Source organism: Bombyx mori, chromosome 2 (assembly GCF_030269925.1).
Source record: "Bombyx mori chromosome 2, ASM3026992v2".
In the NCBI taxonomy this organism is placed as follows: Eukaryota; Metazoa; Arthropoda; class Insecta; order Lepidoptera; family Bombycidae; genus Bombyx; species Bombyx mori.
In genome coordinates this window covers 6,958,400-6,979,300 of record NC_085108.1, presented here as the reverse complement: position 1 = coordinate 6,979,300, position 20,901 = coordinate 6,958,400, and the positions used below count along the sequence as shown (strand labels likewise).

Here is a 20,901-nt window from a genome sequence, read left to right as displayed (position 1 = left end):
CTTTCTATTGTTGTAATGGCGGACATATTTTGAACGGGGATCTTTATTGATATGTATTTAAGTTTGTTACCTTTATTTCTCTATCAGTATGTATGATTTTTTATAGTAAACATATTGATTTTTAAATTACAATTTCTTATTACACTTTTTTATGTCTCTGTAGCTCTCTTATTGTGCTTTTACTAGAATAAAACTCATGAATGAATTAGGCTTTAGTTTTTGTGCGTTTTTTAATGCATGTTTCACTACATAGTATAAAACAAAGTCGCTTTCTCTGTCCCTATATCCCTATGTATGCTTAAATCTTTAAAACTACGCAACGGATTTTGATGCGTTTTTTTTTAATAGATAGAGTAATTGAAGAGGAAGTTTTATATGTATAATAACATCCATTAAAAAGTTGAGAAATCAATAATAAATTAGCGTTTCCGAAACGAAGCGAGGGCGGGTCGCTAGTATATTATAAAAAAAAAAGCGTACAATAATGAGGAATCTATGTATGTTTCTGACTAATCAGCTAATCTTTCCAACGATGAATGTTTATAAAATATAATGCAATATTACACTAACAATAATAGCATTGTATTACATTATCTCGAACAAAGACCACATTATTACGTATTGAATTCGCGACATCTGAAGTCATAAGCATAGATTAAACATATGAGGGCGAAAATTGCGCCAAAAATGTTATTCATAAAAGGTCCGCTCGTGGCAAAGGTTACTCGCTTGTAAACGAGTATTTAGTGTATTATCTATGGTTACTCATTCGAAATGTGTTCAATAGTGAAGGCTTTCATTTTTTTTAATTTTTCGCTTTTATGCGCGGCCAGCTACCACGAGCAGTATAGAGGTGAAATTTTATTTACTTTTTGTTGTGATATCGTTGTGTGACTTATGTAAAATTTGGGAAACACTATAAGGATAGTACTTAACTTAAAGTCGCTGTGTTGTACGTGTGCGTATTGAGTATATATCGATATAGTTCTCAAAACAAAATTTGAGAACTATATCGAAGTTTCGTATTTTTTGGATCGGTCCAGTGTCACTCGGATCTTAGCGTCATCTCGGTGTTGTTCCAAAAACTAGAGACGAGAAAAATCTATGTGCGACTGCTTTGAGGAATTCCTCGGGATGATCTTCTCATCTCGAATGAATTTCCGAATGAGTATGTTCCATGGGGAGTGCTCTGAGGAATTGTTTGAGATTATACCGTCATCTCGTTTTTACCATCGCACCGCCCGCCACCGGAGTAGAGTTCATCCAACTACCTAAAGCCACTGCGGTCATCCACAGTGCGTTTCCAGAGATATTTTTTGCCACGTACCATCCGGCTATGGAATGAGCTCCCCTCCACGGTGTTTCCCGAGCGCTATGACATGTCCTTCTTCAAACGAGGCTTGTGGAGAGTATTTAGCGGTAGGCAGCGGCTTAGCTCTGTCCCTGGCATTGCTGAAGTCCATAGGCGACGGTAACCACTCATCATCAGATGGGCCGTATGCTCGACTGCCTATAAGGGCTAATTACTGGTGGTAGGACCTCTTGTGAGTCCGCACGGGTAGGTACCACCACCCTGCCTATTTCTGCCGTGAAGCAGTAATGCGTTTCGGTTTGAAAGGTGGAGCAGCCGTTGTAACTATACCTGAGACCTTAGAACTTATATCTCAAGGTGGGTGGCGCATTTACGTTGTGGATGTCTATGGGCTCCAATAACCACTTAACACCAGGTGGGCTGTGAGCTCGTCCACCCATCTAAGCAATAAAAATAAAAATAAATTATAAAAAAAGAGCGTTTCGGGGAAAAAACTTCGAACACGCCGGTAGTCGCTAAAAAACCAGGCATTGTTTATAATTAGTGTTTATAATTACACTTGATTACACTTTAGGCCATTGCATGTAGGTGTATTTTATTAAAAAATTTCAGTGCCACAGACAATATCAAATAATTGGGAATCATACGTCTTCAATGGCAAGGAGTATATTCTACATAATCTGGGAGTTAAATGGGAGAACGCTGAAATTTTATGCAGGTTAGTATACAATTATAATGTTTGTTGTCCAAGCTCGTGAGATTTGTCGTGACCGCATGATAAGCAAAGTGTACCTTCGACAGTCTATGGTATTTTTTGTTATCTAGTTAACCGCCTAAATTGCACAACAACTTCAGCGGCCCAATCTCGCTTTTGTTATTTCCATAGCACCATCCACGTCATATCAGATCCTCCCGATCCATTAACGGTGCTTTTAGGTACCTCAAGCACCGGTCATCGTTCTCGTCGAACCCATCGCTTGCCGCGAAGGGCTCCGCGAGTAAATTAACCCATAGACACAGCCCACTGAGTTTCTCGCCGGATCTTTTCAGTGAGTCGTGTTTTCGAGCCAGTGGTAGATTCTGAGAAGTACTGCTCTTGCTAGGGCTAGTATTAGCAAGGTCGTCAGGTTTGAGCCCCGGAATTCACCTACTCGTTAGGTTACGCTGGCATAGCCTCTCAAGGCTTGATATACATAATTTATATGGGCGTTTATTTTGTGTGGTGATTTTTGGGTTAGAATTTTAATTCGAGCTGATCATTTTTGTTAAAATTATTTCAAGCACAATACAACAAAAGGCTAATTAACCAGGCGGTTCGATTGTGGAATGCTCTGCCGGATGCAGTGAGAAGTGCTCAAACTTTAAACTGTTTTAAAAGAATGGTGAAGGAACACTACTTATCTTCTTAGTGCTGTTTGTTTGCATCATCATTTAATATTTCCATACTGTTGATGTATTATGTGTATGTAAGTATATTAGTATGTATTGTATGTAAGTATGTATATTGGTATATAATAATAAGTATATATTTCATATTATATGTAAACGGTATATATTTTGTTTATTTTATGTATATATTTTCTATAATGTATTATCTATAGTACACCGCAACATACCTGCTATATTTTTTATATTTTCCAGAATTTCTATAAATTATACGGTTGTCTGGAAGAGATCGCTTTTAGCGATAAGACCGCCTATTGTACAAATTTATCTGTTTTTTGATTGTTTTTTTGAATGTAAATTGTGTTTTGGTGTGCAATAAAGTGTATTCTCTCTCTCTCTCTCTCTAATTAATGTTTTAACGGATTGTTATTTACATAAAATGGAAATAATAAACACGAAAACAAAGCATTAAATAATGTTTTTATTTATTTATTTATTTATACTTTATGCACAAAACAAAACTTGTACACAGGCGGACTTAATGCCATGGGCATTCTCTTCCAGTCGACCATAGGGTGGTGCAGAGATAATGCATGGTAGGTGCATTAAACAAAAGAATAACAAACAACAACAACAAAACAAAAAAAAAAGAACAAACTCAAAACAAAAATCTTCCTTAAAATAACATCTCAGTATATTATAGAATACACATACTACAATTCAATATACCTATGTATAAAATAGTAAAATACATACATACACATAATTACACACAATAATATACATGTAAAGTAATAATATATAAATACACATGAAAATACACAATTTAGTATTATAGTTAAGAATGGCTAAAAGTAAATATATATAATATAATAATAATTGAAAAATGAAATAAACTAGTTTGGAGATGATTCTTCCAGTTTTTTGTGGATGTGTTCGCGAACTTTGAGTTTAAAAGTAAAGCGATCATCCTGATTTCTTTGGGAAGCGAATTCCATAATATTATGGACTGTACAAAGAAAGAAGAATGTAAAAAATCTGAGCGATGGATAGGACATTGTAAGAGACGATTATGTGAAGAACGTAGAATTTTCTCATGGCACAATGTTCTCTAATGTTCACAATTATAATCGGCCATTTTGTAAAAAGGTCATCGGTATTGGCGGGAGCTGTAGGCATTACTTCGAGCGTCCATTTTGTTTTCATTGCAGAGGCTACCACAATGGATCTTTAGCGATTTTGGACAAGAAAGAGATAGCGGAGTTCTTAGCTGAAGCATTATCGGAGTCCCAGTTCGGTTCGTATTCTGAAGGGTAGTGTCACCGCCCTCGCCGAACCTTGACACCGATGAAGGGCTCGGCGAGTAAATTAACCCACAAACACAGCCCACTGAGTTTCTCGCCGGATCTTCTGAGTGGGTCGTGTTTCCGATCCGGTGGTAAATTGAGCTAAACACTGCTCTTGCTAGGGCCAGTTTTATCAACTCCTTCGGTTTGAGCCCCGAGAGCTCTACATGCTAGGGTAACGCTGATATAGCCTCTAAAGGCTATTAACATAGGCACAAAAAAAAAAAAAAAAGTGTTGTTGAACGTTGACGCCAAGTCACGGAAAGACGTTCTCGTCGGTAGAGTAGCCCGTACTAGATACTATACTAGAGTACCTACTACTGATTCGCACCCAGTGTCATTGTGAGGTATTCGGGATTCGCGACCCACTCGTGTCGTACATGTATTTGACTGTGTGGTCGTTGACGATTCATGGGGTCAGATAAACTTAATAAAAGCGTGTTCAGTTCACATCCGATTAAAGGGAAACTTTCAGAAGTGACGCTTTTAGTTCAAACTAAGCTTAGGTCTATATTTTTTGGTCGGTCGTCGGCTTGGAGTACTGCCGACCTACTTTCTTCCTCATTATCTCTTCCCGTATGAAGAAGGCCGCATCATAGCACTCGTAAGCAATGAGAAGTCAACTCCGGACGGCACGTAGAAAGCGTCTACTCAAATGCACTATTGATTAATATTATTACTTAGTCTTCTAAGGTAGCGGCGAAAACTTTTCAAAAACTAAGTAATGTATTAGAAATTTTTCGAGAAAGTAATGTAAAGCATCCAAAAATTAGAGGTCAACAATCGCTTGTGGAATGCAGATATAGATTCAATATGGGTGGGCGCTAGAAGGGATACGGCAGACGACCCCGAAGGCTACAGATGGGCTCAAGGTGTGGAACTGAAACGGACTGATGCAGACGTCCTTACGAGTGAGCTGGACGGCGATAACCTGCATTATCCGATTGTGAGTTTGAATGAATAAGTGAAATTGTAATACATTTACTAGCGCCATCTGTTTTTAAGGGATATTTTGAATTAGTTACCACTTAATAGATAGCGTTTTAAGATCGCCCCTTTTAACCTCCAGGGTTCCCTTAATGAACTACGTTGGATAGTGATCATGATATCGGCAATTCCTTCCTTACTACCCAGCTATTAAGGTTTCTATTTCAAACTCTCTACCTATCACCGTACCGAGTGTGCATGGTATTTATGTAAATATTCCATATATTCGGCTACAATCTTCCAAGATATAGCACAACTCTGAACTGCTCAACCTTTAAGAACGATGCAATCGCGTATACCTGCTTAAAACATACACCATCTTGAAGTTCTTTTCTCGTCTCAATTCAGTGGGTGAACAGAACCGGAGTGCCAGTGCCCGAGGGAGGAGCAGATTGCGTCGCTCTGGAGAGGGTGCAACACGACAGACCTGTGTTCCTAGATTTACCGTGTGGTATCGAAAGACCGTTCTCTTGTGAAAGAGGTAAGAGTACTCGAAGTCAGAAGTGATTAAGTGGACTTTTCCACACAAAATCACTGGACATGTTGAGCGTAATGATGTGCTTAGAACAGACTTTCCCAATGTGGGCGATAACGCCCCCTTGTGGGCGCTGCAGCCCTAAAAGGGGGCGGTAAGAGATCCAGAAAAAAAGGGGGCGTTGTCTAGAGGCTTAGGAAGCGATTTGTAATTTCATCTAGGAGGGACTCTTAGAGACTAATTGAGCTATAGTGGTTTTTAATAGGTGAAAAAATGGGGGTGCTAAAAAATAGTTTATTCTCAAAGTGGGCAGTAGACAAAATAAGCTTGGGAACCTCTGGTTTAGAATTACTGAGCCCTGGAATATATCAGATTTATTTATGTTACCGTTGATAGACAGACAGACTCATAGGTCAAGCATTGACCAGATATAGACGTCATAAAGTAAACACCACCACGCATCCGATTTAAGATAGAAATAATATTTGTATTGCATTCTGGTCATAGGGAGTATTTTGTGCCGACATGGGAGAATACCAATATCCTGTCTATTCCTACTCTTATACAATTTTGTTGAGACTTCGATCAATCTTAAGATGGGTCGTGGTATTCGCGTTGTGAGGTCTAGAATCGCAGAGCATCTTGAAACCAAAAAGTTCTCGAAACAATAAAAAATAAATAATAAAAAACATATCACTCTCAAACAATTACTATCAACTTCATCTAGGCAATCGTCGGTGACGTAATTTTATTCTAGAAACATTTAATGTCCGAGTTTTTAGATTATTTCATTGCTCTGTTTAGTGGTTACTGGAGCCCATAGACATCTACAACGTAAATGCCGCCACCCACCTTGAGATATGAGTTCTAAGATCTCACGTATAGTTCCAACGGCTGCCCCGCCCTTCAAACCGAAACGCATTACTGCTTCACGGCAGAAATAGGCAGGGCGATGGTACCTACCCGTGCGGACTCACAAGACGTCCTACCACCAGTTTAAAGTCAACTATCAACTATTAATTTGATTTATGTTGTTACTGTCAGCTATTTACTGCCCGACTTTTTGGTGGACCAACTAAACGTATTGCTCTTATCATCATCAGCCCACATTCGTCCACTGCTGGAATTATGGACCATTACTCCGTTCAGCCCGTTCTTTGATTCTCCTCATCCATTACATGACTTGGGTGGCCAACAAGGATTGGATGAAGAGTGTTGCTCTCTTTGTTACCAAAATAAGTCAATTAAAGATGTCGCGTCAGTTCTTTTAATTAATTCTTAAATGAACTGATACTGATGATTCATTCTAGAAGCGAGAGCTGATATCAGAGTACGGGAGTCGGGCATTGTGAGATGCAGGTCCGGATTGTATCACGTTTACAGTGGTCAAATGGATTGGCATCAAGCAGCTACGCATTGTATTATGAACAAGATGAGGTAACAATTTAATAATAAAATGTTCACATGTTCAAGGCTGAACAAAGGTCGCTTGTAAGGCTTCTGCGTTATAACTAAGCCGGTGTTGGATACCCACTGGACGTTCTAATGCTGAATAGCTACTATCGCCTATCGAGGGATTAGAATGAGCTTCTTAACCAGGTTTCTATGCTCCTTCTTTTTTTCCTACCTAAGCCTTGAGAGGCTATATCAGCGTAACCTTAATTAGTAGGTGAGCTCACGGGGCTCAAACCTGACGACTAACACGAACCCTAACAAGAGCCGTGCTTCGCAGAATCTACCACCGGATCGGAAACGCGACCCAGTGAGAAGATCCCGCGAGAAACTCAGTGGGCTGTGTCTGTGGGTTAATTTACTCGTCGCAAGCGACGGGTTCGTCGAGAACGATGACCGGCCTATGCCCCAAAGCTATGACAAAACTCATGTAAGCTGTGTTTAGGGGAGTGAATAAAAGAAACCCAGCACGAAAGGTCTTTAACAGTCAAAATCTCGGCTGGTTCATCAGTAAAGCTCTGAAAATATAAGATAAGATCGTTACTACAATACAGACTACCGGATCTTCTCAGCGGATCGCGTTTCCGATCCGGTGGTAGATTCTGCGTAGCGCTGCTCTTGCTAGGGCTAGTCGCCCGGTTACGTTGGCATAATCTCCTAGGTTACCAGCTTTTAGCCTTTTTACCTTTTCTTCCTACTTGCTGAGGTAGGAAAAAAAACCGTCGCCACTGTTATAGAAGTATATTAGAAACAATTGCTATCTGAGGTCCAAGTATTGACCTATAGTATTTCCGGTTTTTTAATACAAGTGGACCATATAGCATCTGGTCTAAAATGTGATGTTAGTATTATTTGTTTATCCGCTTAATAAAATTAATATTTGCATGTACGTCTGTCCTGTGTTTCTAACCGTTCGTTTGATTCTGGTCAAACTTAGTTGTCCTTCATACTCCAGGAGAGGATCCTGACAATTAACGAATGCCATGTGGCGAATGCGTAGATTCAAAAAATCGATTTTTTTTCACATAATCTTGGCGCGGCGTGATCACTATTTCATTAGTCTTGTTTGTTTTCAGCCTGGCAACTATTAACTCGATGAAGTGCTTGAAGAAACTCGGATTGGCCATGCTGAAGGCGAGGCCTAGTGAGTTAATTATGAACTCTATTTTATATGACTCTAAGAACATATTGCAGCGCAGGGTCGACGTGAGGGACTTTTACTGGCAGCGCCTTAGCTGTGCTCTGGCGACTCACAAGAAGTTCTACTAACAGTAATAAAAGAGAGCTTTTGCAGAGCTTGACTAGCAGAATTTACCACGGAATTTACCAACACAAGCCAATATATATTACTGCATTTTTTTTTTTTTTGATAATTACTTTCCCTTTAAGTTATTAGGTTGCACCCGATTTTATTTCAAAGTCAGTTTCGTTACACCCTGTCCATTATTACGTGAAACATAATTACTTATATTCTGTCTTTGTACCCTTTGTTAAAATTGACTGCATTGTTTTTTTTTTGCATTTGAACGAAATAATTACTTTAAATGTTTAAATTGAGATTTTTGTTTATGTTTAATCGGCAATCTTATTATCAAAAACACATTTTATTAGATTTGTATTGCTCTCACAGGAGCCCATAGCAAGCACGACCTGGTTAATGGGGTACATTTCCGAATTGTAATTATTATTTAACGTTTGTTCTGCCCTTCCAATTGATTGCTGTGGTAACAATTTGCATTTTTTGAAGTGAAACTTGTTTAGAATCGTTGTGATGTGATTGCAAACTCGATGAAACGAAAAAATGAAACGTGAAGTTAAAATATCAATACACAGAGGGCGCTACCTCATAATATAAAAGATGATTTACAATTATTTCTATATAATTTGTTATCAACAGATGTCTCTGCACGTAAATTCAACTATTCCTGAATCGCGGTGAAGAAATGTTCACAGTTGATAGATGTTCTCGTATTTCTGTTGCTAAATCATACTTACCTGGCGTAGGGATACCGTGATCATGCAGGCGGTTCCCCAAGGGTGAGGCTGCTCCATTGCACTGCAGAGTGGTTGGTGGTTGACCCTTGCGATTATTCTTATTTTTTATAAACTTCACTTCTACCGTGTGTGACTTGCACACACACACACATTTTTTGCCTACCTATTCTGGTAGCTCCGAGGGGTTATACCAGCTTTACCCTGCATGTAAGCAAGCTCACAGATCCCAGCCTGGCGAATTTTCAGTGCGATATTAACGAATCACGCGTAAGCAGTCCAAGCCGTCCTACCACCAGTTGGTACAGTACATCAATCACTTTATTATCACGGTATTAACTCAGAAAACATTGCTATACAATCCGACGATTGTCTTAGTGAGCACGCAGGTCGCGGGAAGTCATCGTGGCCTAAAGGATAAGACGTCCGGTGCATTCATATTTAGCGATGCAACGGTGTTCGAATCCCGCTGGCGGGTTCCAATTTTTCTAATGAAAAACGTACTTGACAAATGTTCACGATTGACTTCCACGGTGAAGGAATAACATCTGGTGGTGGTAGGACCTCTTGTGAGTCCCCATTGGTAGGTACCACCGCCCTGCCTATTTATGCCGAGAAGCAGTAATACGTTTCGGTTTGAAGGGTGGGGCAGCCGTTGTAACTATACTGAGACCTTAGAACTTATATCTCAAGGTGGGTGGCGCATTTACGTTGTAGATGTCTACGGGCTCCAGTAACCACTTAACACCAGCTGGGCTGTGAGCTCGTCCACCCAACTAAGCAATAAAAAAAAAAGATAGAGAGTCATGTTCTAGGATATATCATAGTCAACTGGCTTGACGTATTCCGAACTGAAATTGCTGTGCAGGTATCGAGAATGCGTGGATCGGGGCGAAAGGGAGACTAGGTAATTGGACGTGGATCGATACTGGCGCGTCCATCATACAGCCAACTAACGAGGCTGAATTAAACAATGAAATATGGCCGCCTTTAAGGTAAGCTTCATCTTGAGAAATCTCGTGTTGCTAAAATCGAAGTTCAAAATAGTTTACAAGTAAAATGACAACGTTCCCTCGTGACTTTTTTAATGCTTAAATTGGAAGACGCGCCCACGTCTCACACAGTGCTACTGGGTTACCGGAGCCCATAGACATCTACAGCGTAAATGCCGCCACCCACCTTGAGACATGAGTTGTAAGGTCTCACTTTTAACAGTACAACGGCTGCCTTGCCCTTCGAACCGCAACGCATTACTGCTTCCCGCAGAAATAGGAACGATGGTGGTACCTACCCGTGGGACTCACAAGACGTCCTACCACCAGTAAAAGTCCTACCAGCAGTTCAGTAGTTACTGAAGTTTCTCTGAAACTAATCGCGTGAGATAAAAGCATGATGGATGCTTTTACTCCCATGTCTGATTGGAATACGCAACAGCAGCGGTATTGCTCATGAGACACTTTCTTGAATTTCGAACACCAGTAAAATTCCCCTAGGCATCAATCACTACACAGTATAAAACAAAGACGCTTTCTCTGTCCCTATATCCCTATGTATGCTTAAATCTTTAAAACTACGCAACGGATTTTGATGCGGTTTTTTTTAATAGATAGAGTGATGGAAGAGGAAGGTTTATATGTATAATAACATCCATTAAATAGTGGAGAAATCAATAATAAATTACAGTTTCCGAAGCGAAACGAGGGCGGGTCGCTAGTCTTAAATAAAATATTTTCAAAAACGACTAAATCCTCTTTAAAGACCCTATTTATTTAGTAATTAGGCAAAAAATATGATATTTGATTTATCGTTATGATTCGCTTTCGTTTGAGCCACGAAAAGTCGGAGTATTCATAGGCGCCGATACAGAAACATAAGACTAAACCGAGATGATCTAATTGTGGGGAATACAAAGTACAAAATGCGATGACCTCCGAACGGTGGCCGGCAAGAAGTGGATGGGGAGAGCCGTAGACCGGGCTCAGTGGTGGGGATTGGGAGAGGTCCAGCAGTGGACGACTATGGGCTGATGATGATGATTATCAAATCAAATCAAATCAAATCAAAAAAAAAATATTCAACATAAATGAAAGTACATACTTGTTGAACGTCAAAAGAACTACCGCCAATTCACAAGAACTAGCCTCCGTCCTGAGAAGAATTAGCAAGAAACTCAGCGGGCACGTCTTTTTTTTTTTTTTTAATGAGAAATTATTATTTATTATTTTTTTAATATTAGATTATTTTTTTAAATATGATTTTTTTACAATGAGTATTATAACGTAACAATTACTACAATATTGAAATGCCCGGAGCGAGCAACTCATTCCCACTTTGTGCAATCTTCTAGATAATCATTGACTTTATAGTAAGCTTTATTGCACAGATGTTCTTTAATATTTTTCTTAAACCTATATATATGTAGGTTCTGAACATCTTGTGGGATTTTGTTGTACAGGCGCACAAGTACAGGCGCAAGTACAAGGGGCGATCAAATTTTGACTTCACCTTGACTGCGCTGTAAGATACACCAATAACAGGGAAGACTTGATTGAAATATCGTCTTTTCGCATTAAATGTGTACAATTTCCAAAAATATTCGAAATTGAATTATAATAATATGCGGAATCATTTGGTATCACCAGTATTTTTCTCATAAATACTGTCAAAAAAGCGTACCTACTTTAGTTTTTTTTTTTTTATTTACCTATGTTTTTACTACTAAATTAACAAAATTAATACATAATTTTATCTTACTTTAAAAGACAGATAATGTAACTGGTAAAAAATAAAAAAATTATGTCGCAAAGACGATTAATATTAAAAATGTTAAACCTTTAAAACACTCTCCTGTAAAGTTAGTAAGTTTTGAGATTATACAGTTTTAATGCGAGAAGACGATATATGCACAATATACTCTGCGATGGAGTGAAGCCTTACATTTGGTTCTCTCTTTGGAGCTGCCAGCAGACCATGGTCAAACTGATCATATTGTGTGGATGCAAAGCATGGACCCTTAGAAGAAAGAAGTGGTAAAACTCCTAATAACTGAACAATACGTGCTGAAAAATAAACTAGGACCAGTTTAAAGGGATGACGGATAAAGTTGTGGAGGAGCTTTGAACTAAAAATTCTAGGAGGAAAAAGCGCTGGGACTCAGCTCGGGCGTATAGTGTGGAGGGAGCAGGATCATGATGTGAAGTGGGTGAACCAGAGGTACGCTGCCTGTAGAGAGGCCCAATTACCGCTGGTCGGATGTGAAAGGGAATCAACGCAAGCTCCAAGTGCCGGACTGGCAGTGTTGGGCAGTGTCGGGACTAGTGACGCCGTTTATTGTCAAAGGCTAAGACTCACTTCTAAGTGATAGGCCGGCGCAGTAGTAGTAGTAGTAGGAATAGTTTTTATTCCGACGCAGACCGTTTTCAGATTTCTCAGTTCCGCGACCGTCAGATGTCGCTGTGTGAGGATTACGTGACATTTGGAGTTAACAACAAGATTTTATTTTATTAGTCTTTGCACAAAATTTCTTAATTAGGGTTGTAGGGCTTTTTGGTGGGAACGCGAGGAGTGAAGTTGTGTGATTTGTTTTATTTTGTCTATTTAGTGTTTCTTCGGGTTTAAATGTGTAATAATGGTGGTTTATTAACTGTTTAATATCTGTGAAAGTGCACAAATGTGGAAAAATGAAACAAAGCCGCTGGATGTAACTTCTCGGGATCCTCCAAAAACTCCACTGAAAAAATCTTAGTAAATGACCACCATTTTACTGGGATTATATTTCATCTCATTTCATTTCATTTCATTTCATACCAGTTGATTAATGTCTCAAATTAGTCGTCATCATTTCATTTCACTCCGTAATATCATTTTTCATAAAAATTAGAATATAAATTAAAATAAGACATGACTTAAAGGTCTCAGTTACCAGGTCATAAAATCCCTTAAAAAAAAAAAATTGGGTTGTAATTAAATACGAACATACATATGAAACAAATATAAAGCACTAGCGAAAAAAAAAAAAAAAATAAATAAAAAAAAAAGTAGCCTATGTTCATCAGGGACAATGTCGGCTGCGGAACACACATTGGCGCGTTGCTCTGGATTTGACGAGCAACGCGCCGCCCTCGTCGCGGTCATTGGAGAGGACCTCTCGCTGCCGCGCGTCGTGGCTACGATGCTCGGCAGCGACGCGTCCTGGAAGGCGATGCTCGACTTCTGCGAGTCCACCATATCGCAGAAGGAGGCGGCGGAGCGAGAGAGCTCCGGTGCGGAGCTCTTCCCTTTCCGCACCGATCCGTCGCCGTCGAGCCGGGGGCCGGAGGCGGGAATACGCCCGTACGTCCCGGACCCTGTAGGTGGCGGCCTCCCCCCGGTGAAGGTCAAGGGGCGACCTGAGGGGGTGAGGCCGCGCGGCGCGCTACCAGCACTCTAGCGCGCTGCCGTGGAGTGATTAGAGCGACCGGTCGACGGTGTATCGCGTCCCGACCCGGCAGGCTGGTTCTGGTCCAGCGGGGTATTCCGGGACACCAGCGGCACCGTCTGGGCGGCCCGACGGGCTGCCGTACCGAGACGGCTGACGTTTCAGAGCCTTCGATTCGCCTCGAAGGCTCCGTCGGCTGGGCGTCCTTGGGGTGAGCCGCGCCGTCTGGTTGTAGTGTTGACCGCGGTAGCCCCCCTACCTCATCCGGGTTCTGACCTCGGAGGGGATCGGACGTCGGGTGTAAGAGTGCAGGGGAGTCGTTTAGTGGGTGGGTCCTAAAATCCTTGGGCCCGCGGTCTGCTCACAACACCATGCAGATCGTTGAGTCTCACATACCCCGCGCGCCCCTTTTGCGCGGGGACCTCGTAGGAGGTTCGGCCCTCTACCCGAAAAAAAAAAAAAAAAAAGGGACAATGTCGGCTTCTAATGGAAAAAGAATTTTTCAAATCGGTCCAGTAGTTTCGGAGCCTATTCGAAACAAACAAACAAACAAATCTTTCCTCTTTATAATATTAGTATAGATTAAGGAAAAAAAACTAGCGAAATACATAAAACGAGACCTTAATATTACTGTTTTAAAAATATGTATCCTAGATATATCGAATTGTGCAATATAAACATTTACTAAGGTTTTGTATGTTCAGTAATGATGGACACGAAACAAGGTTTTCGTGAAAGCTTGTACTTTGTAGGTTTAATAAGAGCTTCGGGCAATCATTGATTAGGATTTTTACAATGATCATTAAATGTATGTGAAGGAATTTAACGATTTGTCTTGCAAGGCATACCACCTCCTTAACGATTTGTTGGGTTTTTTCCTACCTAAGCTGGGAGCTTAGGGGGCTATTTCAGTGTAATCGGGTGAGAAGGTGAACTCACTGGCTCACTGGCACTCAACGGCTCTAACCTGAGGATAGATGGTCCTAACATTAGCCCTAGCAAGAGCAGTGCTTCGTAGAATCTACGGTCGGATCGGAAATGCGACCCACTAAGAAGATCCGTCGAGAAACTCAGTGGACTGCGTCTGTGGGTTAATTTACTCGTCGAGCCCTTCGTTACAAGCGGCGGGTTCGACGAGAACGATGACCGGTACTTGAGGTACCTAAAAGCACCGTTAATGGTACGGAAGGGTCCGAAATGACGTGTTTTGGGCGACGTCGACTGCTTGCCATTCTGTCCGCACGATCGGGAATGAGGCGTAGACAGGAGATGCATGTGACTAGGAGATGTATGGAAATAGTAGTGTAAGGTAGAGGGTGAAGAGGTTGACTGAAGAAGCCATGGATGGAGCGGTTGAATGACGATATAAGAGAGAGAGGAGTGAGTGTTGAGATGACGGCTGATAGAGGAAAATGGAATAATAGAAAAATTCGCTGTGCCGACCCCGCCTAGTGGGATTAAGCGGAGGTGAAGAAGAAGTGTTAATTTTATTAAGATTTGCTCATTTAAGGTTACGTATTATATATATTTCCACAGTGTGCTTCCAGATATCTTTTTTGCCACGTACCATACGGCTTTAGAATGAACTCCCCTCCACGGTGTTTCCCGAGCGCTATGACATGTCCTTCTTCAAACGGGGCTTGTAGAGAGTACTTTACGGTAGGCAGCGGCTTGACTCTGCTCCTGGCATTGCTGAAGTCTACGGGCGACGGTAACCAGTCACCATCAGGTGGACTGTATGCTCGTCTGCTTATACAGACAATTTTTTTTTAAAAATATAACCCTATAGTCTTAGAGAGCGTAAACAAAAACAAATATATTTCTTTTTAGGGATAGAAACATGAAACAAAGCGGCTGTCTTCAACTCGACAGACACTCTGCGAAGAGTCCTTTATTCTTGGAAGCTAGATGCGAACGGAAAATGCAATTTATTTGTTATAAAGGTAAATACATAGCTTAACTCATTTACTTTAAGACATATAGTAAACTCTATTCTATTCTATCAGCCCATGGACGTCCACTGCTGGACATAGGCCTCCCCCAAGCCTCGCCACAAAGACCGGTCCTGCGCTGCCTGCATCCAGCAGATCCCCGCGAACCTCAATAGGTCGTCGGCCCACCTTGTGGGAGGCCTACCCACGCTACGTCTTCCAGTACGCGGTCGCCACTCAAGAACCTTCTGGCCCCAACGGCCATTCGTTCCGCTGGCAATGTGTCCTGCCCACTGCCACTTCAGTGTCGCAATCCTTTGGGCTATGTCGGTTACCATGGTTTTCCTGCGAATCTCCTCATATAAATAGTAAACTCACACGAGTAGATACCATCATTGTGCTCATTTTTGCCGCGAAAAAATTTGAAGAGCGCGACAGCTGTTGTATTATAAAGGCTCCGATTTTCGCTTGAAACTTCTTGGATGATGAAATCAGTCTACTGTGTGCTTAATGCGACTGTAGCATAGGCTAACTGAGTCGACTATTATCAAAGCCGGCAATGTGACTTTTGGATAATTATTGGTAAATCAGAAAAACGAATTATGTATTGACTTTGTATTCCATTGGCAGTCACAAAACTCTTCTGAACGACATCTTAGATAAATAACAGGTTAAGTATTAACCTTTATTTAATGCAGGTTTTGAACCGTATTCTTTGAAGGAGACGATTATATTCAAATCAATCTGTATTGAAATATCAATAAATTTTTTTTGTCCAAATGCACAGATTGCCACCTTTGATAACAGACGACTCAACTATGCATAATTATATCGAGGGATATTTTTTCCCAATTTATACTTTATAATAATATGGTAAAGTTGCAAAAATATCACTTTAACCAAATAGCCACCTCTCAATATATACTAAAATCCTTTCACTAAACTTTACTATTCGTAATACATACAGTGTGCTTAGTGCGAGTTTTTTAACGTTGGGATGTGAGACTCAACGATCTGCAGGTGTTGAGAGCAGATCGCGGGCCCAAGGATTTTAGGGCCCACCCACTAAACGATTCCCCTGTACTCTTACACCCGACGTCCGATCTCCGTCCGGGGTCAGAACCCGGTCAGAGTAGGGGGGTTCCCGCGGTCAACACTACAACCAGACACGCGGCGCCACCCCGAGGACGCCCGACCGACGGGTCGTCGAGGCGATAGTCGACGACCAACGACGTCGGTCTCCGCGGTACGGCGGCCCTACCAGGCCGCCCGGGCGGTGCCGCTGGTGTTCCGGGATACCCCGCTGGGCCAGAACCAGCCTGCCGGGTCGGAACGCGATACACCGTTGAAACATTTGCCTACGTTAACCGCTAGGGGCGCTGTTCCGACTGCATCCAAATTTGAGTTAACTTTTACGCTATCGAGAACGTTAAGAAACTCGCACTAAGCACACTGGCCTAGTCACATTAAAAATCAAAATGGAATCTACGCATTATTTTTTAATTTGATTTTTTTTTTCATTTCGTTTCTTCGTTCACTGTTTCTTCTAGCTTTTTAATCTGATTTATAAATTAGAACATACCACCACAAAGTTCTTCTTAATCATAGTTTATCTATATATTAATACGTGAAGCAAAAACTTTGTATCCCTTTTTACGAAAATTGCGCGGACGGAGGAGTATGAAATTTTCCACACTTATAAAGAATATAGAGAAGAAGTGCACAATGCTAATATTTTTTTTAAATAATGCTTAAAAGATACATTAAATCAATAAAGAAAACATTACACACACTACTATACTATTTATTGTCAAACTTTTGTTCTTGACGTCTGTTGTCAAATTGAGAATAGATTAAATATTAGCCTTGGCGAAATATATATATATATATATATATGTGTGTGTGTATTTCTATGTATATGTATTGTTTTGTATCTTGTATTATGTATGTATATATTATTATATGTAATGTTTGCTGTATGCACTAAGTTTGTGTTCCTAATTTTTCTTTCCTTCTGCGGGCGTACTGGAAGAGATTTCAACATGAAATAAGTAGTGCCCCCTTGTACTCTGTATCCTTATTGTCGTGTTTCTTCTAACAGCTGTGTGTACAAAATAATAATATATTAATTAATAAAATTGTGAGACTTACTTGTTATGAGCTATGAACATTATGAACTCCGAAGTTTTTAAAAAATAATTATTTTTTTTAAAATAGTCAAGGTAATCGCAATAAAAAAAAAACGTTTTATCTTTCTTTCAGAAACACACACAAACCTTTCTACTGGAACAGCGCCACCTAGTGATGACTTATATTACTACATTTTGGTTCAACAAAAATATTACTGGCAGCACGCATTTGATAATTGCCGTAAAATGAACGGAAGCTTAGCGAATGTTGAAAGTAATGATGTTCTAATACAATTACTTCTAGTTATGGGAGAAAATAAGAATAACCGTAAGAAATTTTATTTACTGCCATCTATGGACGAGTAGTTAATAATTTAGCTTCATTTCATTGCAGAGTTAATTATGTTTAGAAATTTTAAGAAATTTTATATACTGCCATCTATGAACGAGTAGTTAATAATTTAGCTTCATATTTTCATTGCAGAGTTTATAATGTTTAGAAAATTTTATGATAGAAAATTGAAAGTATTCTAGTTACTATTACTCGCTATTAAATAAACAAGAGATTTAATGTAAGTGACTGTAATCAATTACTTGAGATTGTTTTTTTAAAGCTGTGGAACACATTTGGGTATCTGGCCATTTGAATATGACAAAAGACATTGCAACAGACGCAGTAACATATGCCTGGTATAACCCCAGTAACGGAAAACGATTGCCGGATCCAAAATCGTTTGCGGATAATATCGGATTGTTTGTAAGCACATTTAAGAATAAAATCTTTACCTACCTTTTTTTTATTGCTTAGATCGGTGGACGAGCTCACAGCCCACCTGGTGTTAAGTGGTTACTGGAGCCCATAGACATCTACTAAATGTGCCACCCACCTTGAGATATAAGTTGTAAGGTCTCAGTATAGTTTCGACGGCTACCCTACCCTTCAAACCGAAACGCATTACTGCTTCACGGCAGAAATAGGCAGGGTGGTGGTACCTACCCGTGCGGACTCACAAGAAGTCCTACCACCAGTAAAAACTACCTACCTACTTAATTTAGATAAAAATGTACAACGCCAGTATAAAAGTCTGTATAATCTATGTCCGATATGAAAATGGCGCCAAAATCTTTCAAAACAAAAATCTCTAAAAATATGTAATAATTGTTATTTCTAAATTAACTACATAACGTTATTTATTATTTCAAGAAGTTATTTTGTTTTAACAGTTTGAAAATGAGTTCAGTTTAAATTTGAAACAATATTTAATTGTTTTGTCAATTTTTTATACTGTCTTTAGATGCCGCCGTGGCTTGACACAGAATTCACGATGGACGCGCCTTGCTTGAATTTGGACAGGCAAAATCATCTCTCAGCTTTAGTGTACGGTCTCGCATGCGATACCCCGCAATATTCTATTTGCATGATAGGTAAGATCCTCATTATGGCATTTTTTCACAATTAAGCGAATAAGTAGGGAAAAAAAACACTTGTTCACTCCATCACTGCGATTGGTTATTTAAGGCATTTTATGACCTGGTAACTAAGACTTTTGGGTCATGTCTTATTTTAATTTATATTTTTATTTTTATGAAAAATTATAATATGGAGTGAAATGAAATGAAATGAAGATGATTAATTTGAGACATTAATCAACTGAGATGAAATGAGATAAAATGAGAAGAGATGATATGGGATGAAATATAACTCATAAATAAAATGGTGGCCATTTACTGAGATTTTTTCAGTGGACTTTTTGGAGGATCCCGAGAAATTACGTTCAGCGGCTTTGTTTCATTTTCCCACATTTGTGCACTTTCACAGATATTAAATAGTTATCAAACCACCATTATTACAAATTTAAACCTGAAGAAACACTAATTAGACAAAATAAAATAAATCACACTTTACTCCTCGCGTTCCCGCCAAAAAGTCCAACTGCCGATTGGAATATCGAATTTTGAAAGTACCTTCTTTTATTTAGTAATTTAAGATATTGGAGGGACGTTCGCTGAATTATCCGTTTGGTAGTAGCACTGGTGTGAGCAACAACCACCACCTCGCCTATTTCTGTTGCGAAGCAGCAATGCATTCCGGTTCATTCGGTGGAATAACCGTTAGCAAATTGAGACGAAGACCTCATGCTTCAAGGTGGGTGGGAACATTGCCGTTGTTGGTGTCTATGGAACACACCAATCACTTCAAGGGGTGAAAGGCGGTTTAAGCGACATTTCGCTTAACACTTAACATTTATTTTTGTAATTAAAGCTCCGTTTTATTTGGTATTAATTAGCATCAACAATTCGATGTTTTTAATTGAACTTCAATGAAGTTTAACTCCATTCAAATAGCCGAAGATTTTTGTGTTATGATTTTTTATCCAAATTCTAAGCTATAAATATATCTTCTGTAGAGTTGCGAAAATGTCACATAAACCAAATAACCTTTCACTCCTCGACTTAAAACCAAGTGCGCAGTGAGATAGTTCACCCGTCTAAGCAATATAAAAAAATGTATCTTATCTTATACCTTAAAACGAGCAATTCTTGTATATATATATATAATCTAAATCTCGGTAACGGCTCCAACCATTTTCATAAAATTTAGTATACAGGGGATTACGGGGGCGATAAATCGATCTAGCTACGATTTATTTTCAGAAAATGTTGTTCTATTCGTGTTTTCAACAATCAACTCTTCCCGACATCTATTGGCGAATAATAATACTATTTTTCTTAGTTGAGGGCAACTAACCGCTTTAAAGACACAAGATAGCGTTATCAAAAAAAAAGTAATCCTTAAACGCGCTAATGCCTCAATACACTTTTATAATAAAAATAAAACCAATTTACAATTATTTTGTTTTTTTTTATTGTTACAGAAAAAACTACATGGACTACAGGACTACTAGATTATATTATGAAAATTCCACCGATAGACAAGATGTTTGAATACAGTAACCGATTATAATATTGTCTTGATGACGAGAATATAAAGGTCGGATCTACTTTGTATATTAAAATTCGCTTTTGCGGAATTCAGTTTTTGCAGGGTTTGATAATAACTATTATGTGAATTATAAATTTTTTCAAACCATTCTTATATTTTCCTTGGTATCCGGACAGACTATTTTGATTGAATATTTAAAGTTTCATGAACTTTTTCGCACAGCTGTTCACATTCAGAGTAATGAAATGAATTCAGATGTAGACCTTTCCGCCTCTCGTCCTGATAACATAGGGACATTTGCAAATTTTCACAAATATGATGTTACTTCCATGCATCCACACTATTATCTCTTGATACTACAATAATTACAAAGCTGCTGATGGTCATCTAATTACATGTAAAGAGTATTGTATACACATTATTATTTTTAAAAAGATTATGGTTTATTACCATTAATTTTAATGTATATTTTAATAAAATGTATTCCATTAAACATAGCCATCAATATTTTAAAAACCTTTCCCGTAATA

The 20,901-nt window shown here is 39.4% G+C and overlaps 1 protein-coding gene across 1 annotated transcript; it reads left to right on the top strand.

Moving 5' to 3' along the window:
- Positions 1–608: 608 nt before the first annotated feature.
- Positions 609–20,868, top strand: LOC101741035 (uncharacterized). The gene is made up of 13 exons (XM_038017119.2): positions 609–853; positions 1,925–2,030; positions 3,910–3,995; positions 4,845–4,990; positions 5,380–5,512; positions 6,817–6,943; positions 8,035–8,102; positions 9,819–9,945; positions 15,198–15,310; positions 17,561–17,755; positions 18,042–18,184; positions 18,723–18,852; positions 20,304–20,868. Exons 1-13 carry the CDS (start codon positions 775–777, stop codon positions 20,390–20,392), a joined length of 1,542 nt encoding a protein of 513 aa, XP_037873047.1. The 5' UTR covers positions 609–774; the 3' UTR covers positions 20,393–20,868.
- The last annotated feature ends 33 nt before the right edge of the window (positions 20,869–20,901 follow it).